This window comes from Schistocerca serialis, chromosome 10 (genome assembly GCF_023864345.2).
Source record: "Schistocerca serialis cubense isolate TAMUIC-IGC-003099 chromosome 10, iqSchSeri2.2, whole genome shotgun sequence".
Classification (NCBI taxonomy): Eukaryota; Metazoa; Arthropoda; class Insecta; order Orthoptera; family Acrididae; genus Schistocerca; species Schistocerca serialis.
Genome location: NC_064647.1, coordinates 61489673 through 61516542, shown reverse-complemented (window position 1 = coordinate 61516542; position 26870 = coordinate 61489673). Strand labels below are relative to the sequence as shown.

The following is a 26870-nucleotide window of genomic DNA, read 5'->3' as shown; positions in this document are numbered from 1 at the left end:
TTGCGGACCATTATTAGTAACAAGAGTAGAGGGAAGGCCTTCCAAAGAAAAAATGCGGGCGAGAGCACTTGTGGTTGTCGCGGTGATAGGGGACGTTCAACGGACAATGAAAGAAAAGTTAGAGTAGGCGTCAATTACGAGGAGCCAATAAGTACCTAAAAAAGGTCCCGCGAAGTCAGCATGAATATGCTCCCAGGGCGTCTCAGGCGAAGGCCACGGTGACAAAGATGACTTCGGGGCGGCGGCCTGTGACGCACAAGGGCCGCAGGCAGCGACCATGTGTGCTATTTCAGAGTTGATGCCAGGCCAGTACACATGACGGCGCACCAGAGATTTTGTGTGACACACACCTCAGTGCCCTTGGTGAAGGAGACACAAGACCGAAGCACGCAAAGACGCAGGTACCACAACACATGGCGAAGCATTGTCAGTGGAGAAGAGGATAACACCGTCCCTAGCCGTGAGGCGGTAGCGAAAGTGTAGTAGTTCCGCAACAGGTCAGAAGTCTTAGCAGACGGACAATCTGGCCAACCCTTCTGAATACAGCGTAAAACCCGGGAGAGGGTAGGGTCAGAACCCGTAGCAGCCGCCAGCCGGTCCCCGATGATGGGGAACCCGTCTACAACCCGCAGCTCAGCAACATCCAGATGGAAACACAAAAGTTCATCCTTATCGAATGCCAGATCAGGATCCATGGGAAGGCGAGACAGTGCATCAGCATTTGCATGTTGAGCCGTTGGCCATAAATGAATCTCATAATTGAAACGAGACAAGTAAAGAGCCCAACGCTGGAGGCGGTGTGCAGCCTTGTCGGGAAGTGACGATGATGGATGAAACGAGGAAACAAGTGGTTTGTGATCTGTAACAAGATGAAATTTAGATCCATAGAGAAAAACACCAGACTTATGAAGAGCATAAATAATGGCCAAAGCCTCTTTTTCAATTTGAGAATACTTTTGTTGGGCATCTGTGAGCGTTTTGGAGGCATAAGCAATGAGTTGTTCAGAGCCATCTGAAAAACGGTGCGCAAGGACTGCACCGACCCCGTATTGAGAGGCGTCCGTGGCACGAACAAGATGTTGGCCAGGTCGATAAGTAGCCAGGCACGGGGCCTGTTTCAGCATAGTCTTCGATTTCAGGAAAGCTGCATCGCATGACGCGGACCAGTGAAAAGGCACGTTTTTATGCAACAGGTGATGCAACGGCTGAGCCACTGAAGCAGCAGACGGTAAGAACTTGCGATAGTATGCTATTTTCCCCAGGAAGGCCTGCAGTTCCTTAACAGATGTAGGGTGAAAAAGGGCATCGATTGCAGCAACAGTTTGCTGAAGCGGACGAATACCATCCTGAGAGAGTTGAAACCCCAAGTACATGATATATGCCTGAAAAAATTGTGATTTCTGAAGATTACACTTAAGACCGGCAGTCTGTAAGACATTAAAAAGTGTGCGGAGATTTTGAAGATGTTCGTCAGTGGTGGAGCCAGTGACAACAATGTCATCCATGTAATTGATACACCCAGGGACAGGGAGCAATAATTGTTCCAAGAATCGCTGAAAGGGAGCAGGGGCGCTAGCAACCCCGAATGGCAAGCGTTGGTATTGATAGAGGCCGAAAGGTGTGTTAAGGACCAGAAACTGCCAGGAAGCAGCATCGAGAGGAAGTTGATGATAAGCTTCTGACAGGTTAATTTTAGAAAAATACTGGCCTCTAGCAAGTTTAGTGAACAGTTCTTCAGGTCGGGGCATAGGGTAAGTGTCGATGAGGCATTGAGCATTTAAAGTGGCTTTGAAATCGCCACAGAGACGAATATCACCATTTGGCTTAGCAACGACAACGACAGGAAAGGACAACTCACTGGAAGTGACAGGAAGCAAGACCCCTGAAGTAGTGAGACGATCCAGCTCCCATTTTACCCGATCACAAATGGCCACAGGAATGGGCCGAGCCCGAAAAGACTTAGGCCAAGCTTCAAAGTCGTTTGCACGGCCTAACCCAGGAGAAAAAAAGGACGAAAATGTTATCGATAACGAATCCAATTGAGCTTCAAAGTCGTGATATGAGCTTCAAAATCGTTTTCACGGCCTAACCCAGGAGAAAAAAGGGACAAAAATGTTGTCGATAACGAATCCAATTGAGCATAAAGAATAGCATCAGAGACGATATTGACAGAGTCATCTATGGAGAACCCAAAAACGCGAAAGGCATCGAAACCAAAAGGATTCTCTGGGTTACTCTGGTCGACCACAAATATGGGAACAGTGCGAACAACGTATTTGTAAGATACCTCAGCATTAAATTGTCCCAAGAGAGAAATCTTCTGTTTATTGTACGTCCGTAATTGCCAAGTGACAGGCGATAGGAGTGGAGAACCCAACTGAAGATACTTCTGAGAATTAATTATAGTGGCAGCAGAACCGGTATCCACTTGCATGCGAACATCTCGACCAAGTATATGGACAGTGAGGAATAACTTCCCTGAAAGGGAAGAAGTGCAATTGACAGACAACACAGAATCAGCGTCATGTTCATGAACATCATGTATGCGGTCGGATTTGCAAACGGAAGACACATGACCTTTCTTTTTGCAATTGTGACACATAGCCCAACGTTGGGGACAATCCTCGCGTGAATGTTTCGTGAAACACCGTGGACATGAAGGAAGTTACCGGGGGTTTTGCTGCAGTTTCTTAGCGGGTTGTTTACGGTTAGGCCGAGGCTGCGCTTGGGAGCGCACTGCGGCCACGTCGGCCAGCGGGGACGCATCGCACGCATCGTTAACAGCCCACAGAGGTTGTATTTCCCCGACATCACCCCACGCCTCTATTTGTGCCCCAGCGGCGCGAGAAATTTCAAAAGACTGCGCGATGGAGAGGACTTCATCTAGAATCGGATTTCCCAACTGAAGGGCACATTGCCGAACTTCTTTGTCGGGTGCCAACCGGATAATAGCAACCCGTACCATGGAATCGGCATAGGATTCTTTGTGAATATCAGTAACAAATTGACACTTTCGACTGAGGCCATGAAGTTCAGCAGCCCAAGCGCGATAGGGTTGATGCGGTTGTTTTTGACAACGATAAAAGGCAACACAAAAGGCTACCACATGCGTTTGCTTTTGAAAATAAACAGACAGAAGTGAGCACATTTCAGCAAAGGACAAAGTCACAGGATCTTTCAAAGGAGCCAATTGCGACAACAACCGATACATTTGAGGTGAAATCCAGGAAAGGAACAGAGACTTACATGTTTGTTTGTCCGTGACATGAAATGCCAAGAAGTGCTGTCGATGATGGCTTTCATAATCAGACCGTCTTCCGCCGTCTCGTCGTAAGGAGGAAAAGGAGGTACAGCCAACAACGAGAAATGCCCCGCATTTGACACCATGACGAAATCGTGAATCGCTGATGTTAGAAGCGTTTGCTGTTCAATGAGACCTTGCAATAGTTGCTCGACAGAAGCCATGGAAACCTGTGGGTCAACGATGAAAAGGAAAAATCCACTACCTCGTCGCCAATTGTTATAACGTCAAGTTTAACAAATATATTTCAGAACGACACAACACATATAAGTCACAGAGCAAGTTGACAAGCAAGACATGTGAACACGGTAACATTTGAATGAGCATTGAGTCCAAGTCTAGCGGCCGCTGCTCGGCTGGCCTCTTAGGTGGCGCAGCTGCTGCATGGCTGGCAGACAGCGCCGCACGTAGAGGACGTGCGTAATTGCGTGGCGGCACTTTGAATGATTGGCGAGTCACAACAATAAGACTATTCTTTGACATTCTTGCAAATGAAACGTTTGTGTTTAAAGGCAAAAGGGGAACATAGTAAAGTTCAAATTGCAGAATGTTAGGTATTAATGCTGATGACCCAGAAAAGTTGAAGCCGTTTCTCACTAGCAAATCAGATAAATCACGTTGTTTTAAAAATGTGGTAACATTGCCCAAAACAATGTCAGTGAAAGCATACAAGAGATTATGAGAATTTGAAAATGGTTGCATAGCTTTGATTAAAAATGGTATCAGGTAGCAGAAAAATTCTCCTATTTGTAGACTGGTGCCCTGCATACCCTAAAAATGTAAAGTTACGGAATATGTGGTTAGTCTTCTTCACTGAACTGCACCAGCAAGTTGCAGCCCATGGATTTGAGCATCTCCATGATTTTAAAACACATTATAAGATGCTCACGGTGCAGAAGGCATTAACTTTGCTAGAAGCTGAAAAGAACACTAACTCTTTTAACATATTGGTTCTGGGTGCTATGAATTATGTAACAAAGTCATGGAGGTTGAGTCCTTCATCTCGGATTGCTTCTCAAAAGCTGGATTTTCAAAACATACAAAGAAAATGGATCTGAATTGGCAAATCTGGCTAGTGATGCTGACTGAAAATCCCCTTGGCTCATTGTGGGAAAAGCTGCAGTTGGATTTCCATTTGATGTTGTAACCATTGAAATTGTGTCAGTGGCAGATATGGTCAGTACTCATATGCAAGATAAAGGTGACATTGCAGGAAGTCATTGTAGGAATGATGATAATGCAGTGCCTTTTATTGCAGACACAAATGTGACAGTGAAGGCAATAAAGAAATATATTTCTGTTGTAGATGTGGATGGCAAGGCTTTCCCTAAAAATTCACCAAAATAAGTTTTAACACACTATATTTCTGGATTTTTTGGTGAAAAAAACTACAGAATTACTCATATGTCAAATCTGTGTAGAGCAACTTTTCCGATATTGCCATACGTTCAGATTGTTTTTGAAGGTGCAAATGACAAATGTACCCTTTCGAGAGAGAGAAAGGAGAAAAGGTAGTCATCAGTTTGTTTTGGAGGAATAGACAGTATATATTTCAGGATGTATATGCCCCAGGAGATCCGAGAAAACCCAGGAATTTTTTCATCTGGGAAAAATGCAGGAATTTTTTAGAATTCTGGAAATTTTTCATTGTTTTAATTTTCTAATTTTGTCTGGTGAGAACTAATAGAATTTTACTTAAGCCCACTACTGCAGAATAATACTGCAGCCATAAAACGTAAACACAAGAAAAATCAAAAATAAAACTTCAGTTGCAAAGGAAATGAACCATTCACAACAACAAAACACAGTGCTCACATACGCAAAATATGACAGACTATGCAATACTTTGATGAGCGTGATGTCACAGCTGTTTATACTTCTAACGGGTGATGGGAAAATACTACATATGGTAGTTTCAGAAGCGTTCTTCTTCTTTCGTTTCACCCTCTTTGGGGTACGCTGGATCAATCATTTCTTTGTGTGTTGTTCTTTTCTTAGGGCCCAGTATTTCTTCATTCTTTCTGATCTTCTTCTCCTCTCTTCTTCCAAGATGAAGGATTTGGACTTTTGTGTGGATTTGTCTTGGAACTTTATGTTTTCATCTTTAGTAATTAATTTAGCAGTTCGATCAATAAGTGAATTTTCTGAAATATTTAATTCCACTAGGTCTTTCTCAGTTTCTTTAAACCAGTTGGGCTTCGTTTTTCGGTTACGGAAGATTTGTTTAGTTAATCTGTTGGAATTCATTCTGAGAAGATGACAATAAAAATTTATTCTCCTTTTTCGCATAGAATCTGAAAGTTTTTCAATTTTGATGTATATAATCTTATTGTCTTGAAATTTTGGCCCAATGATTTTTCTTTCCTTTATCTCAAGTTTCTCCATTTGGCCTTTGAAATTCATGTTAAGTGTTTCTGCTGCGTACAGTGCTTCTGGCTTAATCACTGTCTTGTAATGTGTAATTTTGGACCCCCATGAAAGGGATTTTTTGTTGTATGTATTTTTTGTTAGTTGGAAGGCCAATTCAAGTTTATTTTTTCTGGATTCCATTGCTTTGCTTTCCCCAGCATTCCAAGTAATCCATTCTCCGAGATATTTGAATTCTTTTACTATTTCAATCTTCTGTTCTTGAACTTTGAGGTATTTACATGAGTGCTTGATGTTTGTCAATATCTTAGTTTTTTCAGAGGAGATGTGAAGACCAATTTTAGCTGCTTGTTTCTTTAGTTCAAGGATTTGCTCCCGTGCTTCTTCCATTGTTTCAGCAAACAGGGCCATATCATCTGCAAAAGCAATGCAATTTACTTTAAGGTTCTTCTTTTTGCAACCCAGTCTTATACCACTCTTAATATTTGTGTTCCATTCTCTGACTACTTTCTCAAGAGCACAATTGAACAGCAACGGTGAGAGCCCATCGCCCTGTCGCACTCCTGTTTTTATTTCAAAGGGTTCCGATAGTTCGCCCATAAATTTAACTTTCGAAAATGTATTTGTAAGGGTCGCTTTTATAATATTAGTTGTTTTCTTATCCAAACCCATTTCTTCCAGGACTGATAACAGAGATTCTCTATAAATCGAATCATATGCTTTTTTGAAATCAATGAAGGAGATTACGTATGTCTTTGCCCTTGATTTTTGGTAAGCCATAATGTTTTTGAGGTTTAGTATTTGTTCCGAACATGATCTGCCCTTTCTAAAACCTCCCTGGTATTCCCTGATTTGCGGATCCAATTGCGGCTCTGCCCTGTTCAAAAGGACTTCAGAAAGAATCTTGTACGTTATATCCAGCAGTGATATTCCTCTGTAATTGTTGGGGTCTGTCTTCAAACCTTTCTTGTGGATAGGGTGGATGAGAGCTGTTCTCCATTCTGCGGGGATCTCTTCTTCTTTCCAGATTTGATCGAAAACACACTTTAGGGATGTAACTACATTTTTGTCAGCCTTTTTCCATAGTTCGGCCTTTATTTGATTTTCTCCTGACGCCTTGTTGTTTTTAAGTTCTGAGATGACCTTCTGTAGTTCTTCAGTCGTCGGTGGTTCTGAATCCGGATTCTCACGGTTGTTTGGAATGGATTCAAATTTTTCAAGGATGGGTTCACAATTCAAGAGTTTCTCAAAGTAGCCTGCTAGTATTTTGCAGTTTTCCGTGTTGTTGTGAGCAATGGTCCCATTTACATCTCGAAATTGGAGGGTGGGTGCTTTGTATCTTGATAACCTTTGTTTGAAAGTTCTGTAAAAGCTCCTTGTGTTGTTTTTAGCAAATTCTTCATCAATTTGGAGGAGAGTTTTGTTTTCATGTGTCTTCTTAATCCTTTTTATATTTTTATCTACCAGTTTTCTGACTGTAATGAAATTCAGTCTACTTTCTTCTGTTTTCTGTGATTGCCAATTTTGCCATGCCTGTTTTCTCGTTTCAATGAGGGCATCACATTCCAGCGACCACCAGGCATGTTTTTTACTTTTTTTGTTAGGTGTTATCCATTCAGCTGTAGTAATGAGGTTTTCCTTGATATCCCCCCAGCTTTGTGTCTGAATGGTTTCTGTTGCTTTTGTGAATTCATCTGATTTTAATATCTTTTCTGTGCTATACTTTCGACCCTTAATTTGTTTCACACTGCGTTTCCTGTTTGGGATGACTTTGAACTTAATTTTGGAAAGGTAATGGTCTGAATCCAAGTTTGCACCCCTGAGTACCCTAACGTTCATGATTTCGTTGCTAGAAATCTTCTTAATTGCCACATGATCAAGTTGAAATTCCCCAAGGCTAGGATTTGGGGATACCCATGTTTTTTGTCTTCGTGGTAGTTTCTTGAAAGCTGTGGATTTAAGAATTAAATTGTGTGCTTGGCAAAGTTCTATTAGTCTCACACCATTTCTGTTTGTTCTCTTGTGTGCAGGATAGTTTCCAACTATTTTCTTATATCTTTTTTCTTTACCAATCTGTGCATTAAAATCTCCAAGAAGAATGATGATGTTTTTATCTGGAATTTTCTGAATAATGTCATCTAGATGATTCCAAAAGGCCTCCATTTTTTCTTTGTTTTTCCTGTTATCCTCGTTTATAGGGGCATGTGCATTGATAATTGTGTAGATTTTGTTTTTGCTTGTGAATGTAAGACTTGAGATTCTTTCTGATTGGGAATCAAAGCCAACTATTGAGTTCAAGATTTGTTTGTTGATTATAAAGGCTGTACCAAGATGTGGTACATTTTTCATTACTCTCGGTCCCACTTTCCCTTTGTATATCCTAAAACCTTCGGAATCGAAGGTATCTGTATCCATGTATCGTGTTTCTTGAATGGCTGTTATGAGTATGTTGTGGTTCTTTAGCGTATCTGTTAGATGTTTTAGTTTTCCGGTTTTCAACAATGAGTTTGCATTGAAAGTTGCTAGGTACATTGATTGCCTATATTGAAATTTGGATGAGATTCCAAGACACTCCGACTTGTCTTTGTGCAATGTTGCAGACTCCCCAGAATCCGAATGTCTGCTGACGTACTGGCGTACGGTGGATCGTCCACATGGGGTAAAATAGTTTACATCACACACTTCCATGATTGATGAAAGTTATTTTGGGTGTGGCCCAAAGGCCACAAAATGTACAACCAAGATTGTGAGTCCTGGAGGTAGTTCTTCCGCTCTCTCCGCCGTTGGGAATCTGAACTTCCTCTTCCGCCTTTGAGACCGTTGACCAGGTTTCACCTAGTAACCCTAGGCAGGGGCCCTTACAGGGTGCTACCATCCGGAGCCAGATGGACCCAGGTTTTTTTTAACGAGGTGTTACTCCTCCCCCTCCTCCTTCCTCATCACTTGCGAAATGAGGCCCCGGACTTGGGACCGGCAGTGGTGGAGTTTTCAGAAGTGTTATTTTCAAAGAAAATTTTTTTTATGCAAGATGATTTGTGTTACTTGTGAGAGTGTGATGAATTTCTTAAATTCTGGAGCATTGGACTCTTATTCAAAACTTAACACTGAGGACCATGCCTTTGACAATTTGTGGGCCCAAAAGACAAGCCATTTATGCCATTACTTAAAAATTTTACTGGTACACTTGTGTTTGATATAACTTATAGGAGTAACATGCTAAAATAAGACCAGGTTTGAATATTAGTTTGTCATATTTCTATTAATTTTTTCATACACAAAAAAAAAAGAAAAAAAAGAGAGCGAAGTAAGTTCTTGAGCAATTTCACACATAACTGACTTGTTTATGGAAACATAAGTGCTTGACAGAGCATGTATTCAGCCAGTGAAATTTATAAAGGCAAAAGCTTTTTGATGATAAAGCTTAGCTTTTATTGTAGCTATATGTATGCATATTATTTAAACGTTAACTTTTCTTATTTGTGGGTTCGTGTTACTTGACAGTGATGTTGCTATTGGCTGACAATATAACATGTCCCATGCTCTGAATATCTCCTGTCATTGGCTGGCAAGTTCACATGACATGAGTTATAATTGGCTGATGAAAGCATGTTGCAATCTATATTTCAGTGCTTCAGAAGTTGTCATGTTGTATTTGGTGGAATTTGTGTTTATATTTTTGTAATACAAAAATATGCAGTGCACGTGTTGCCGCGCATGAAAGACATTTACTAAATGTATTGTTTTTTTGTGGGTTTCATTTCCTAAAGCCCCAAAAAATTCTGTGCCCGGGTGTGAAACCTCCACTATTTAAAGGACTGGTAAGTTTTAGAGCTCCAAGGCAAAGTATATTGTCACTTAACATGGAATAATGTACTTTCACATCAGAAAACCTGAATTTTCACCTGGAAAAAGTGTTTTTTAGCTGGGAAATCCATGAAAAATACAGAATATTTTTTTTTCTTTCTTATCCATGTATATGACCTGTATTTACACTGTGAACTTAGATGAGAGACATAATTCACAAATTTTGGTGTACAGTGTATATATATTACATAACAAATACTTCATTATTCCTTTCTCAGTTCTCTCTCTTTTTAATTCCATATGACATCTGTCACAATATAATTTCACAATGCGGTAACTAGTTCCAGCCAGTCATCATCAGTATATAAACAGATACTATAAACAATGAAGTAACATTTCCATAGCATTCTCAGCGTAAGTACATACAGCGTGAAAATTACTGGACTATTTGAAATAAAATCATCATAAGTTCTGAACGTTTTGTGTTAAGACGTTCAAACTGCACGGTTGGCCGCCGGCATGATGGGAATTAGTCTGCATATGCATGGTTTGTTTCAGCAGTGAAGCTCACTTTCATTTGGATGCGTTCTTCAGTAAGCAAAATTGGCTCATTTGGGAGACAGAACCCACATTTCACAATCGATTAGTCTCTTCACCCTCAGTGAGTGACTGTGTGGTGAGCAATGTCCAGTCACGGAATAATCGGGATGATATTCCTCCCTGGAAAGGTGACTACAGAATGATACACGAAGGAATTGGAAGATGATTTCATCCCCATTGTCCGAAGTGACCCTGATTTTGACAAGAGGTGTGTCATGCAAGACGGAGCTTGACCACATCGAAGCAGGAGAACGTTTGATGTCTTAGAGGAGCACTTTGGGGACTGCATTCTGGCTCTGGGGTACCCATAGACAACTGGGAGGGGCCTCGATTGGCTGCCCTATTCTCCGGTTCTGAACACATGCGACTCCTTTTTGTGGAAATATATTAAAGACAAGATGTACAGAAATAATGCCAGAACCATCGCTGACCTGAAAACAGCCATTTAGGTCATCAACAACATTGATGTTCCGACACTTCAGCAGGTCATCATGTACTACCGAGGTTCGTAAACAGTCTCTGAAAGAGGAGTGCCTCCTGGTCAAAGGAGGCTTTCTGCAGAACATAAATGTAAACCCAAAGTGGAACACGAGACAGTGGTTTGTGGGATTGAAGCTAGCCCCTTGATGGCATCCCACGAGTGTTCCATTGGGTTCAGATCAGAGGTATTTGATAATCTAATCACCAGTGTAACTTCACTGCAAGCACCACTGACACATGATTCTGGAAAAATGCCAACACCAAGGGGTAAGACATCAAGCATGAAGGGGTGCAGGTGGTCTTCAATAATGCTACCTAATCCACATCTGTCATAGTGCCTCTGACCACTATCTAAAGTCTCATGGACGTCCAGGTGAACATCCTGCCTTACAGAGTGGGCAAGCAGGATATTGTCGTGTTCTGTGATGAGTTGTAGACACTTTTTCACCCACACACTGTTTTACGATCTTTTAACCACTTTCCATAGATGCACTTAACCAGGGGTGATCCCAGCATGCAAAACTTCACGTCTGTAGGGGGTGAGGGACAAGGCTCAACCTGTCTTGGCTCTGATTGGTCCTTCTCGGACATACCCATTACAGTGCAACATTTCATTTTGTATTGTGGTGTGGCATTTTTCAGTCTGCACAACTCATTTCAGTTCGAAAGAATTGTGGTTTCTGTGTTGTTTACCTTTCGCTATTTGTTCATGATATGAAAGATGTTCACAGGTTCTGTGGTTGTTTGCACAGAGGCAGTCTAGCAATCAATTGTCAAATTTTGATGTCAGCAGAGAGGGGTGAGAATTGTCTGTGTATTACGCAATCACATATGTGGTGGGTACTGCAGATTTGTTATGAAATGACACTACAGTATCAAGCAGAAAGAATTTGAATATTTAGTTGACAATGAAAAAGCAAAAAATTACCATCATCAACAGATGAGATTCATTGTTCTGTACATCGAGAAGCACTTTGTGCTAAATTTGCAGGCATGGTGCACAAGAAGAAATAGTGAAATTTCTGGGGTGGCACACATTACTCCAGTGTCAGTTGCAACAGTTTTTATGGAATTGAACGAAGAGTATGGAGAATACACTAGTTAAGTCCAAGGACATACCCCATCATTTTTCGGTATAAAACTCGCTATTTTTGAATTTGTGAAGGAAAAAGGAGTGCAGGAATGAAAGTTAGATCATGTGAAATTGGTTGCAGATCACACATCTTAAGTGGACTTGACTGCACAGCATCCACAGTGAGACATTGCAAAGTGGGAAACAAATTCTTTCTAATTTGATTGGGATGCATTTAAAAAGAAAATTATATTGTAGAAGGGACACAATCCAACAAAACACAGTCCAATTCCCGAAGCTCACTGACGTTAAAGAAAATGCAAGGTTTTAAGAATTCATCGTGGCCTTGGGAGAATTACAAGAACGTTTTCTAAATGTTTCACGGGCACTGACAGTTTTATGTTTATTTCAAAGACCATTCTGGTTGTAACTGTTTAATCTGCAAGGTAATTCCCATTTTAAAGACAAATCCTTATGAGTTAAAATTGCCCGGGACCTCTATACCGCTATCCTCAGGTCTCCATAATGAGGTTGCAAAATTGCTATAATATTTCGATTGACATACATGTGTAGTGTCTGCCTGTATGCCAACAGTTTGTACCAGATAAAAATTGTATTGTGGGATTGTATTGTCGCTTGAATGATTCCTCATTTGTCTCTGCTCTGCTTATGTATTTTCCTTACCTTGTCACGTGCCTGAAATGCACCAGCCGGCATTTGATATTACAGTTGACAGTGGTCAAAATATTTTGGCTCATAGTGTGTGCTGACAAAGAAACAGGAACATTTAGTCACCATTTACAGTATATGATTTTACTCCAATGACCACTGTCTCTCTGAAACCAGTTACAGCATTGTGAAATGCTCTAGTGATTGTTTCATAAGAAAATTGTGTCGTAATCTCCACTGACAATCCAATTTTTTCATAGTTCTGTTCTGGAACAGCTGAGCTACACAGTCTAGAAATTTGTTGTATTTGTGATGAGGCAATCGAGACACACTATCCATTATGCTTTTTTCACAACCGTGCAACAAAAGTTTGGTTTTGTAATGACAAAACCAGTCACAAAATGTGTGTAAATGTATGCTATATGCTTTTATTTCCGTGCCTAGTTTGTTATTAACCCTTTTGGGCTCACTTGACTATAAGGCAACTATACAGATTGCATTAACACGTGACTGCTGCATGCCAACGATGATGTTTTGTCGGCATTCTACGGCCTTTACAAGAGAAGCATTCACGACGACAAAGAATCACAATTTCTGTCTCCCGTGCTATTATAGCTCGAATAAAATAACTTTGTGTATAGGTGAGGTCAGTATTATCAGTGCTCAGCCAGCCACATACGACAAGGTTCTCCACGCACATACAAAACTGGCAGCACTGCACAGATCGTGTGGTGCTCAAGGAAGAACTAAGATTGACTGACAATTGGCAACTTCTGCAAGACTCGATGAAACATCAATTACAAAGTTATCTTAATCCCCATATAGTCTGCAAACATTGGCATTTTGTTGTCTGTTACAACACGCCTCATATTGGAAGATGGTTGGTTGCTTGTGGCTACTCATGATTGCTATGTAAATTTAAGAGTCCATACATTGTAACATTCCTATTCATAAACATATAGAAATTAATTGAACCCAAATATTTTAATTTTTATGTTGTGTATGCTTCAAGTTGTGATTGAAGCATGTTGCAATTATTATTACTGTTACTAGAACAGGTGATACCACATGTCTTATCTGTACTTAGTGTAGTCAGTCATCAAAAGTTGTTGTTTGTCATATATTATTGGTGCAGAACTCATATTTTCGTGCTGTGGGAAAATGCCGGTATCTGGCTCGCTATTCGGGGATGTCAGACTCCGAGTAATACCTCACCTGTTCATTTTATTCAACTCGACTTCAGACCTGCACTTTAATTCAACTTTTACTCAACTTTGAAAAATCAGTAAGATTTACAATGTCCATTACCTTTCAAAAACTACTCCACAAACTGCTCAATTGCTACTGCAAGTGTTACTGTCAAGCGGTCTCAGCCGCCATTACAAATACGAGCGCACGCGGGAAAGCGACACCTTCGAATTTTTCATTGTGTTCTCAATACTGAATTTGTTAAGTTGTACATGTTACTTGGTAGATTTTTGCTGTTTAAGTGGTGCAAGTTGGAGCCCTTTGACACTAGAGGACTCTGAATTTTAGCATGTAGCATGACGGTGCATGAAAAACATTGTTCTGCAGTCTGGTTTCTAGTTGACCAAACATGGAGCACACTCATGTTCAGCGTAGCAATGCCAGACCACACTCAAAAAAAGGTTTAGGAGTTTTAACATAGAATAATTGGAGGCATTACTTTTCAGCATGCCCTTGTGTAACACTATAAGAATGTCAGCAACCTGTTGCATTATTATAAATAATATTTTACTTATTTGACACTGATGAAAGACGTTTATAGAAATAGGCAAGAGTAAAAAAATAAACGTGAACATAATTCATAGGATTAGTTTCATCAAATACAAATGCTTTCAGTTCCAAATATTACATAATGAGTATTTTCAACAGTCAGTATGATACTTTTGGTTAGAATTAAACTGATCTTTCACTTACTTATAATTGTGGTAATTCCATATAACAATTCTTATTTTATACAAATTACTCTATTTTATTTTACATTTTAAACTATTATTAATTAGGACCAGTTTATTTTATGAACAGTTGCAACTGCTGGAACAAAAATTCTATTAAAGTAATTCCTGTATACCTTTTGAGTTATTGGACGATAATTAGTTGAAGTTAATAATAACAGATATGACCATAAATGTATGTAATGGAATTGTAGTGTACCATATTGTATTGTTGTTGTTGTGGTCTTCAGTCCTGAGACTGGTTTGATGCAGCTCTCCATGCTACTCTATCCTGTGCAAGCTCCTTCATCTCCCAGTACCTACCGCAACCTACATCCTTCTGAATCTGTTTATGGTATTCATCTCTTGGTCTCCCTCTACGATTTTTAACCTCCAACTTGCCCTCCAGTACTAAATTGGTGATCCCTTGACGCCTCAGAGTATGTCCTACCAACCGACCCCTTCTTCTAGTCAAGTTGTGCCACAAACTCCTCTTCTCCCCAATTCTATTCAATACCTCCTCATTAGTTATGTGATCTACCCATCTAATCTTCAGCATTCTTCTGTAGCACCACATTTCGAAAGCTTATATTCTCTTCTTGTCTAAACTATGCATCGTCCATGTTTCACTTCCATACATGGCTACACTCCATACATATACTTTCAGAAACGATTTCCTGACACTTAAATCAATACTCGATGTTAACAAATTTCTCTTCTTCAGAAACGTTTTCCTTGCCATAGCCAGTCTACATTTTATATCCTCACTACTTTGACCATCACCAGTTATTATGTTCCCCAAATAGCAAAACTCCTTTACTACTTTAAGCGCCTCGACTACATTCCATTATCCTCGTTTTGCTTTTGTTGATGTTCATCTTATATCCTCCTTTCAAGAAACTGTCCATTCCGTTCAACTGCTCTTCCAAGTCCTTTGCTGTCTCTGACAGAATTACAATGTCATCGGCGAACCTCAAAGTTTTTATTTCTTCTCCATGGATTTTATTTCCTGCTCCGAAGTTTTCTTTTGTTTCCTTTACTGCTTGCTCAATATACAGATTGAATAGCATCGGGGAGAGGTTACAACCCTGTCTCACTCCCTTCCCAAACACTGCTTCCCCTTTCATGTTCATTGACTCTTATAACTGCCATCTGCTTTCTCTACAAATTGTAAATATCCTTCCACTCCCTGTATTTTACCCCTGCCACCTTCAGGATTTGAAAGAGAGTATTCCAGTCAACATTGTCAAAAGCTCTCTCTAAGTATACAAATTCTAGAAATGTAGGTTGCCTTTCCTTAATCTTTCTTCTAAGATAAGTCGTAGGGTTAGTATTGCCTCACGTGTTCCAACATTTCTACGGAATCCAAACTGATCTTCCCCGAGGTTGGCTTCTACCAGTTTTTCCATTTGTCTGTAAAGAATTCGTGTTAGTATTTTGCAGCTGTGACTTATTAAACTGATAGTTCAGTAATTTTCACATCTGTCAGCACCTGCTTTCTTTGGGATTGGAATTATTATATTCTTCTTGAAGTCTGAGGGAATTTCGCCTGTCTCATACATCTTGCTCACGAGATGGTAGAGTTTTGACAGGACTGACTCTCCCAAGGCTGTCAGTAGTTCTAATAGAATGTTGTCTACTCTCGGGGCCTTGTTTCAACTCAGATCTTTCAGTGCTCTGTCGAACTCTTTACGCAGTATCGTATCTCCCATTTCATCTTCATCTACATCCTCTTCCATTTTCATAATATTGTCCTCAAGTACATCGCCCATGTATAGATCCTCTATATACTCCTTCCACCTTTCTGCTTTCCCTTCTTTGCTTAGAACTGGGTTTCCATCTGAGTTCTTGATATTCATACAAGTGGTTCTTATTTCTCCAAAGGTCTCTTCAATTTTCCTGTAGGCAGTATCTATCTTACTCCTCGTGAGATATGCCTCTACATCCTTACTTTTGTCCTCTAGCCATCCCTGCTTAGCCATTTTGCACTTCCTGTCGATCTCATTTTTGAGACGTTTGTATTCCTTTTTGCCTGCTTCATTTACTGCATTTTTGTATTTTCTCCTTTCATCAGTTAAATTCAGTATCTCTTCTATTGCCCATGGATTTCTACTAGCCCTCGTCTTTTTACCTACTTGATCCTCTGCTGCCTTCACTATTTCATTCCTCAAAGCTACCCATTCTTCTTATACTGTATTACTTTCCCCCATTCCTGTCAATTGTTCCCTTATGCTCTCCCTGAAACTCTGTACAACCTCTGGTTCTTTCAGTTTATCCAGGTCCCATCTCCTTAAATTCCCACCTTTTTGCAGTTTCTTCAGTTTTAATCTGCAGTTCATAACCAATAGATTGTGGTCAGAGTCCACTTCTGCACCTGGAAATGTCTTACAATTTAAAACCTGGTTCCTAAATCTCTGTCTTACCATTATATAATCTATCTGAAACCTTCTAGTGTCTCCAGGGTACTTCCATGTATACAACCTTCTTTCATGATTCTTGAACCAAGTGTTAGCTATGATTAAGCTATGCTCTGTGCAAAATTCTACCAGGTGGCTTCCTCTTTCATTTTTAGCCCCAATACGTATTCACCTACTACGTTTCCTTCTCTTCCTTTTCCTACTGTCGAATTCCAGTCACCCATGACTATTAAGTTTTCATCTCCCTTCACTACCTGAATAATTTCTTTTATCTCATCATACATTTCATCAATTTCTTCATCATCTGCAGAGCTAGTTGGCATATAAACTTGTACTACTGTAGTAGGCGTGGGCTTTGTGCCTATCTTGGCCACAATAATGCGTTCACTATGCTGTTTTTAGTACCTTACCCGCACTCCTATTTTTTTTGTTCATTATTAAACCTACTCCTGCAGTACCCCTATTTGATTTTGTGTTTATAACTCTGTATTCACCTGACCAAAAGTCTTGTTTCTCCTGCCACCAAACTTCACTAATTTGCACTATATCTAACTTTAACCTATCCTTTTCCCTTTTTAAATTTTCTAACCTACCTGCCTGATTAAGGGATCTGATATTCCACGCTCCGATCCGTAGAACGCGTTTTCTTTCTCCTGATAACGACGTCCTCTTGAGTAGTCCCCGCCCAGAAATCCGAATGTGGGACTATTTTACCTCTGGAATGTTTTACCCAAGAGGACGCCATCATCATTTAGTCATACAGTAAAGCTGCATGCCCTCGGGAAAAATGACGGCTGTAGTTTCCTCTGGCTTTCAGCCATTTGCAGTACCACAACAGCAAGGCCATTTTGGTTAGTGTTACAAGGCCAGATCAGTCAATCATCCAGACTGTTGCTCCTGCAACTACTGAAAAGGCTGCTGCCCTTCTTCAGGAACCACATGTTTGTCTGGCCTCTCAACAGATACCCCTCCGTTGTGGTTGCACCTACGGTACGGCTATCTGTATCGTTGAGGCACGCAAGCCTCCCCACCAAGGGAAATGTCCATGGTTCATGGGGGGGAGGCATAATGTATTAGGGTGCTGATTAAGTCCGTAGTGTTTTTCTTTTGCATATTGATATTCTGGTTGCTGTGGGATTATTTATCAGTTGTCATTTTTTATTTGTAGTTCAGTATTGCTATTTGAGTTAACATGTCATTTGGAGGTAGTGAGTGGAGCTGTGGACACTATAAAATGGAGAAATTGAAACACTTACAACATATTCTGCTGTTTGAGTTTAGCAAAGGGATGAGGGTCGCGGAGGCAGCCAGAAACTTTTGTGCTGTGTATGGGGATAGTGCCATTGGACAAAGTACAGCAAGAAAATGGCTTTCTCGTTTTGAGGAGGATTGTTTTGACATCAGTGACTGTCCACATTCAGGAAAACCTTTAGGGTTTGATGAAGATCGTTCAGACACATTAATCCACAGTGATCCACATCAGTATGCTCGAGACCTGGCAAACGTGACGAATTGTAATCATTCCATTGTCGTGCGACGTTTGCATGCAATGGGCAGGTTTAAAAATTGAGTGTATGGCTACTGCATGCTCTTAAGACAAAATTACAAAAATCAGAGGCCCTATGTGCATCTCTGCTTGCTCATCATTATCCGGGTTGTGAACACCATCATCCAGTCCTATCGTGCATCATTACTGGTGACAAGAAATGCTAATATAAGGAAAAGAAAGGAATGGTTAAGCCCAAACAGAGCAGCAATTCCCTGTACATGTGCACATCAAAGATAATGTTATGCATCTGGTGGAATAGCGACAGAGTGGTGTGCCATGAATTGCCTCCCTGAGGTGTAAGCATCAATGGTGTAAGTGTCAATGCTGACATTGTCAACAGAGATGTCTTGCAGACACAGTCCAAGAACAACAAGCAGGAAGACTTGATGAAATGATGCTACTCCACAATAACAACCTCCTGCATTTTGCTTTTAAAAAGACAAAGAAAGAAAGGAAAAAGCACTGCACAGAAGTTGGGTTGGGATGTCATTCTGTACTGACCTTATTCACTCGACCTTGTGCCCTCAGATTTTAACCATTTTTGCTGTGTATGGAACAACCTCCAAAACATTTTATTTCTGGATGAACTCAGATTTTAACCATTTCTGCTCTCTATCGAACAACCTACAAAGAATTTATTTTTGAATGAAAATACGATCCGAACATGGCCCGACAGTTCTTCTCCTCAAAACCGTGTGATTTATACTATTGTGGAATCGAAAAGTTACCCAGTATTGGCAGACTGTTGTGAGTAGTGAAGGAGAATATATTCATAATGACTGAAGTCTCTGTTGTGTGTACTGTTGTGTTTATTAAACTTACGGGACAATGCTATGAACTTGTGCATCAACCCAATATATTATATGTATCATATACGACAAGAAGTGGGTACTGCTGTTACATTACAGCATACGCAGTTGTGTTTTCTAATGTTATATTTGTACTTACAAAGTAATCCCTTAAAAATAAAGAAAGTATTTTATTCTTTATTTGGTATTTCATATTTTTGTACCAAATTTTAATGTGTAATGCATATTTGCATTGTCTTGAGATTAATATCTTTCTCATGAGAAAATTATGATTGAACATTTGTTAATAATTATGTCAATTTGAAGATAAGTATGGAATTCAAATAAAAGTAAAAACCGTACCTCTCACAAAAAATCAATCGTGCTACCCCACGGTTATGCTTCACCCGCTCTCACTTATGGGCACTTCTGTTGGAGAAAAAGCTTCAAATGTTTTGAATGTTTTGTACTTCATATGCCACAGCACTGAGAAATTTTCAGTCTTCTTCCCACGATCTCACTCCCCTCTGCCACACCATCCCCAGAATTTTATTTTGAAGTGTGTGATACGGCTTTAGAAAATTGATATTTGGGCACTCACTTGCAAATTCTGAAATTAAAGAAAATAAAAGGAACCAGCCATCCTGTAAGACTGCCTTATTACTCAGTTGGGAAAAAATCTTATCAGTAAAGTTCATACCACAATTCGCAAAGCTATACATTAATTACTCCCTCAGCTATACTCTGATTAAATTTACTTTGTTACTGACAGATTGCAGTGACTATGGGCTGTGTTGCAAGTGTACAGTCAGCTATGCTTTCCAAAGTTCTGCATGTTCTGACAGAGCAGGCAACACAGCGAGCACACGATAGTCGAGAGAGAACCGAGATAGGCTGCTGGCTGGTCCCTGATACTAGACTCGCTGAAATGCCAATCACAAAGCAATTTTAATCAGAGTTTTTCTTTTTCCCCTCATAGATGAAGCTGACTTTGTGGGGTAAACAGGCTGAAGAGTTCTCGGAGGCTCCTGGTTCTGTGCTGGCAGTAAGGAGTGCCAAACAATCAGACTTTGGCGGTCAGCGCTCAGCATCGGTTCAGCCGTGGAGCACTGTCAAAGTGAACCCTGACATACCAGAGGCACACGAGCTGCGTGACTGGTATCACAGTGTCACTCACTGACTGGAAGATGTCAACATTTCGACTGAGCAGCTGGAAGCAGCAGGCTGTGAGTAACTGTTTCTTGTCACAGAAAGTGTGCAGTTATATGTTGGGATGCTGTTTTTAATTCAGTTTTTTTTTTTGGGGGGGGGGGGGGGGGGGGAATGTAGATTATATTGATAGACTTAATGATGAATTGCATACATCTACTTGGACTATTTGTTAAACTCATTGGTCAGCCACCTGCTGACCATCTCTGATGCTTGTCCACTGCAGTCGAGTAACGTCCAACATACTGTCAGCTGCAATCAAGTGAACTGCTTCTTGAGATGATGGACATGTGGCGATCGTCTGAGATAAATGCATAGCTTAATTCTGCAAAAGCAAAGGAAGCAATGGATCAGTCTCTCACTAGAAACCTAAGTACACTATGCGAGTTTTGTCACCTGCATTGAGAACTGAGGGACGAAGGTGTGGGGGAATATTTCAGCTACTACTGGTTGACAATGGGAAAATTTATATGAGATGTGATCAAAATGTATGAGAATTTTTTTTTTTTTTTTTTTTTTTTTAAATTTTGTGGGCTTTATTATCCGATTTTCATTTTTATCCTGTTGGTACACATGTTCCAATACTATGAAAAGGATAGTTGCTACTCACCATATAGCGGAGATGCGGAGTCGTAGAGTTGCAGGTGGGCACAACAAAAAGACTGTCAGAAACAAGGCCTTCATCAGAAATATACAACATTCAAACACACAGTCATATATATGCAACTCACACACACGGCCACAGTATCTGGCTGCTGAGACCTCGTACAAGCTTATACCAGCTGCAAAATGATTGAATTTCAGAGATATAACAGCACCCGAGGAACATCTGGATTTCACATTGAGGATAAAGTAAACATGATTAGCTAAAAAATATTTAATAAACAAAAACTTTAAAAACTTGCTGTATGTAGTTAATATTATATTATTACTTCTACATAAAATTGAAATATGTAATGTTACAGAGCTTTGTGTGGTACCTATACATGAAATCACCCAGCCATGGACCTCCTGGACACTGAAACACTCTTCTTTCTTCTTCACAGTTAGCATCCTTGATCTTTTTGGGCCTTACATGCATGTTTTGTGTGGCATCTTAGGTTTCCCTTCCATTGATGGTATAGCGTATGATACTGTGGTCACTCGATGTCATTCCGCTCGCAACCCTCCAGCCTTTCACGTGGCACTCAGCAACCGTGTTTGCTAGAGTGACATCAATATTTGACATTCCTCAGACCCCCCCTTTGTAGATTGGTGGATTGTGAGGTGCATTCATTACCTGTAAACTGAGTTCAATAATGGCTTCTTCTGGTTGTCTTCCACAGTCATCAGTCACACAGCAATGCCACAATACTGACTTCGTATTTGTACCAGTGGAGAACACAAGAGCTTTAGTTCATCCTAGGAGTCCAATATCCTGTAATGTTAGCAGATACTCGTCAAACTCGTCACTAATATATATATCAGTTTTCAGACAAAGTTATTTAGCAGATGAGCCTCCACCCCCCCCCCCCCCCCACACACACACACACATATATATATATATATATATATATATATATATATATATATATATATATATATATAATGGAAGGAAACATTCCACGTGGGAAAAATTATTGGTCTTTAAATATGTCTGCTTGTGTCTGTATGTGTGGATGGATATGTGCGTGTGTGCGAGTGTATACCTGTCCTTTTTTCCCCCTAAGGTAAGTCTTTCCGCTCCCGGGATTGGAATGACTCCTTACCCTCTCCCTTAAAACCCACTTCCTTTCGTCTTCCCCTCTCCTTCCCTCTTTCCTGATGAGGCAACAGTTTGTTGCGAAAGCTTGAATTTTGTGTGTGTGTTTGTGTTTGTTTGTGTGTCTATCGACCTGCCAGCGCTTTTGTTCGGTAAGTCACCTCATCTTTGTTTTTATATATATATATATATATATATATATAAAAGATGTATGAAACAGGCGAAATACCCTCAGACTTCAAGAAGAATATAATAATTCCAATCCCAAAGAAAGCAGGTGTTGACAGATGTGAAAATTACCGAACTATCAGCTTAATAAGTCACAGCTGCAAAATACTAACACGAATTCTTTACAGACGAATGGAAAAACTAGTAGAAGCCAACCTCGGGGAAGATCAGTTTGGATTCCGTAAAAACACTGGAACACGTGAGGCAATACTGACCTTACGACTTATCTTAGAAGAAAGATTAAGGAAAGGCAAACCTACGTTTCTAGCATTTGTAGACTTAGAGAAAGCTTTTGACAATGTTGACTGGAATACACTCTTTCAAATTCTAAAGGTGGGAGGGGTAAAATACAGGGAGCGAAAGGCTATTTACAATTTGTACAGAAACCAGATGGCAGTTATAAGAGTCGAGGGACGTGAAAGGGAAGCAGTGGTTGGGAAGGGGGTAAGACAGGGTTGTAGCCTCTCCCCGATGTTGTTCAATATGTATATTGAGCAAGCAGTAAAGGAAACAAAAGAAAAATTCGGAGTAGGTATTAAAATTCATGGAGAAGAAATAAAAACTTTGAGGTTCGCCGATGACATTGTAATTCTGTCAGAGACAGCAAAGGACTTGGAAGAGCAGTTGAATGGAATGGACAGTGTCTTGAAAGGAGGATATAAGATGAACATCAACAAAAGCAAAACAAGGATAATGGAATGTAGTCTAATTAAGTCGGGTGATGCTGAGGGAATTAGATTAGGAAATGAGGCACTTAAAGTAGTAAAGGAGTTTTGCTATTTGGGGAGCAAAATAACTGATGATGGTCGAAGTAGAGAGGATATAAAATGTAGGCTGGCAATGGCAAGGAAAGCGTTTCTGAAGAAGAGAAATTTGTTAACATCCAGTATTGATTTAACTGTCAGGAAGTCATTTCTGAAAGTATTCGTATGGAGTGTAGCCATGTATGGAAGTGAAACATGGACGATAAATAGTTTGGACAAGAAGAGAATAGAAGCTTTCGAAATGTGGTGCTACAGAAGAATGCTGAAGATTAGATGGGTAGATCACATAACTAATGAGGAAGTGTTGAATAGGATTGGGGAGAAGAGAAGTTTGTGGCACAACTTGACCAGAAGAAGGGATCGGTTGGTGGGACATGTTCTGAGGCATCAAGGGATCACCAATTTAGTATTGGAGGGCAGCGTGGAGGGTAAAAATCGTAGAGGGAGACCAAGAGATGAATACACTAAGCAGATTCAGAAGGATGTAGGTTGCAGTAGGTACTGGGAGATGAAAAAGCTTGCACAGGATAGAGTAGCATGGAGAGCTGCATCAAACCAGTCTCAGGACTGAAGACCACAACAACAACAACAATATATAAAACAAAGATGAGGTGACTTACCGAACAAAAGCGCTGGCAGGTCGATAGACACACAAACAAACACAAACATACACACAAAATTCAAGCTTTCGCAACAAACTGTTGCCTCATCAGGAAAGAGGGAAGGAGAGGGGAAGACGAAAGGAAGTGGGTTTTAAGGGAGAGGGTAAGGAGTCATTCCAATCCCGGGAGCGGAAAGACTTACCTTAGGGGGAAAAAGAGACAGGTATACACTCGCACACACGCACATATCCATCCACACATACAGACACAAGTGTCACAGAAATTAATGACACATACAACACAGAACAAAATTATAAATGAAGAACAAAAAGGCTGCTGCAAAGGAGCACGAGGACGTAAAGAGCAACTGCCAATAGATGCAGAGGTGACATATCAAGCTAAAACTAAACAAAGGTCGCTACACTACGCATACATTGATTACCAAAAACCTTTTGATAGTGTACCCCACTCATAGTTACTACAAATATTGGAAATATACAAAGTAGATCCTAAATTAATACATTTCCTAAACATAGTAATGAAAAATTGGAAATCGACACTTAATATCCAAACTAATTCAAATAATATCACATCACAGCCAATACAGATTAAGCGTGAAATATACCAAGGAGACTCATTAAGTCCTTTCTGGTTCTGCCTAGCTCTGAACCCACTATCCAGCATGCTAAATAATAGAAATTATGGCTATAATATTACTGAAACATACCCACACAAAATCACACATTTGCTGTATATGGATGATCTAAAACTACTGGCAGCAACAAATCAACAACTCAAGCAATTACTAAAGATAACAGAAGTATTCAGCAATGATATAAATATGGCTTTTGGAACAGACAAATGTAAGAAAAATAGCATAGTCAAGGGAAAACACAATAAACAAGATTATTACGTATTGGATAACCACAGCGACTGCATAGAAGTGATGGAAAAAACAGATGCCTATAAATATCTAGGATACAGACAAAAAATAGGAATAGATAATACAAATATTAAAGAAGAACTAAAAGAAAAATATAGACAAAGACTAACAAAAATACTGAAAACAGAACTGACAGCAAGAAACAAGACAAAAGCTATAAATACTAATGCTATAACAATATTGACCTACTCATTTGGAGTAGTGAAATGGAGTAACACAGACCTAGAAGCACTCAATACACTTACACGATCACAATGCCACAAATATAGAATACATCACATACATTCAGCAACAGAAAGATTCACATTAAGCGGAAAGGAAGGAGGAATGAGATTTATCAACATAAAAAACCTACATTATGGACAGGTAGACAATTTAAGAAAATTCTTTATAGAACGAGCAGAAACTAGCAAAATACACAAAGCAATCACTCATATAAATACATCGGCTACACCATTCGAATTTCATAACCACTTCCACAAGCCTTTAGATAACATAACATCAACAGATACGAAGAAAGTAAATTGGAAATAGGAACCACAACATGGCAAGCATCCGTATCATCTAACACAGCCACACATAGATCAAGACACATCCAACACATGGCTAAGAAAAGGCAATATATACTGTGAGATGGAAGGATTCATGATTGCAATACAGGATCAAACAATAAACACCAGATATTACAGCAAGCATATTATTAAAGATCCCAATACCACAACAGATAAATGCAGACTTTGCAAACAACAAATAGAAACAGTAAATCACATAACAAGCGGATGTACAATACTAGCAAATACAGATACACCAGAAGACATGACAATGTAGCAAAAATAATACGTCAACAACTTGCCATACAATATAAACTAATAAAACAACACGTTCCCACATACAAGTATGCACCACAAAATGTACTGGAGAATGATGAATACACATTATACTGGAACAGAACCATTATAACAGATAAAATAACACCACATAACAAACCTGACACCATACTCACCAATAAAAATAAGAAATTAACACAACTAATCGAAATATCCATACCCAGTAAAACAAATATACAGAAGATGACTGGAGAAAAAATTGAAAAATACATCCAACTGGCTGAGGAAGTCAAGGACATGTGGCATCAGGATAAAGTTGACATTATACCAATTATACTATCAACTACAGGAGTCATACCACACAATATCCACCAGTACATCAACACAGTACAGCTACATCCAAATGTGTATATACAACTACAGAAATCTGCAATTATTGATACATGTTCAATTACCCGAAAGTTCCTAAATGCAATGTAACATATACCGTACAGTTAAAAGGAAGTCACGCTTGATCAAGGTCCGCGTCACATTCCATTTTTAACCAGACATAACGTCTGAGAAAGGAAAGAAATAATAATAATAATGCCATGTAGGTCTTACAGTGATGCATAATCTATTATATATTTGCTATTGTGTTGTGCTGTCAATTTGTTCATGTATCTGTTGTGAAGTGAGTAACACAGCAATTTATGGTCCTTTGTGGGAGCTACCTACAATTCAGAGAAGGCATTTTTGTGAAATATTTGAGACTGTACAGTGTATTTGTCTGAATTTTACTGTCATTAGATGCATTTTACAAAGTAAAAAGTATGTGTGTAGTGGGTGAACTATGTGAGGTAGATGATGATCATACATACATTTCACAAGCTGCAACTGTCACCAAACTGCTCCCTGTGTTAATGTTAGTATTTGAAAAATGAGTTTAATTAATGGTAATGTATTTAATAGCAATAATAATTACTCTCTTTTAAAAATAATTTAGTTTCATGATTGAAACTAGTTGATCCCTTTTGTTTTTATCCCTCATAAAATTCCATTTTTTGTCTGAGGAGGTAATTACCCCCAGATTGGGAACTGCTGCTCTAGATTTGGGGGAGGGGGGGGGGGGACATTTCAGCTCTCAATGCAGAAGAAGATGCAGAGTGAAGGAAGTCCACAACGGGAAAGACATACACATAGGTACTTTGGTCATTTAAGCAAAAATGTAGGTCAGAATTAATAATTAATGGTGACTGAAAATCTATTCTAAACTATCTCACACAACAGTGGGGGACATTTCAACATGCTTAACAGAAAAACTCAATCTGAGTAAAAAGAAAAAAAAAAAAAAAAAACTAGGATTTTGTTATTTTTGTGGAACTTGAAATTGCTCTTTATCAAATGATTAAGCATGGGTTTTGGAGAAAGACACAATAAGCTCTTCAACATTGGATAGTGAAGATGAGATCTTCTGTTATGTTTATCTTTTCCATGACAGAGGAAGGTTGTTAGCAACCAAATGTTGATCCAAGTAAGGTAATGGAAAGTAACAATGCACTGACTAGTTGA

The 26870-nt window shown here is 39.6% G+C and overlaps 1 protein-coding gene across 5 annotated transcripts in view; it reads left to right on the top strand.

The window, feature by feature from the left end:
• LOC126424752 (replication protein A 70 kDa DNA-binding subunit-like) overlaps nt 1–26870 on the top strand; it is a 415354-nt gene that overhangs the window by 151862 nt on the left and 236622 nt on the right. The window contains exon 14 of one of the 5 annotated variants that reach the window (XM_050087477.1): nt 19985–20231. The exons of 2 other annotated variants lie outside the window; for them this stretch is intronic. In XM_050087477.1, the coding sequence (XP_049943434.1) occupies nt 19985–20185 (201 nt within the window). In that variant the 3' untranslated portion in view covers nt 20186–20231. Of the gene's footprint in view, nt 1–19777; nt 20232–26870 lie in introns of those variants that run through there. 2 more of the 5 variants (XM_050087479.1, XM_050087478.1) reach the window with 2 other exon arrangements.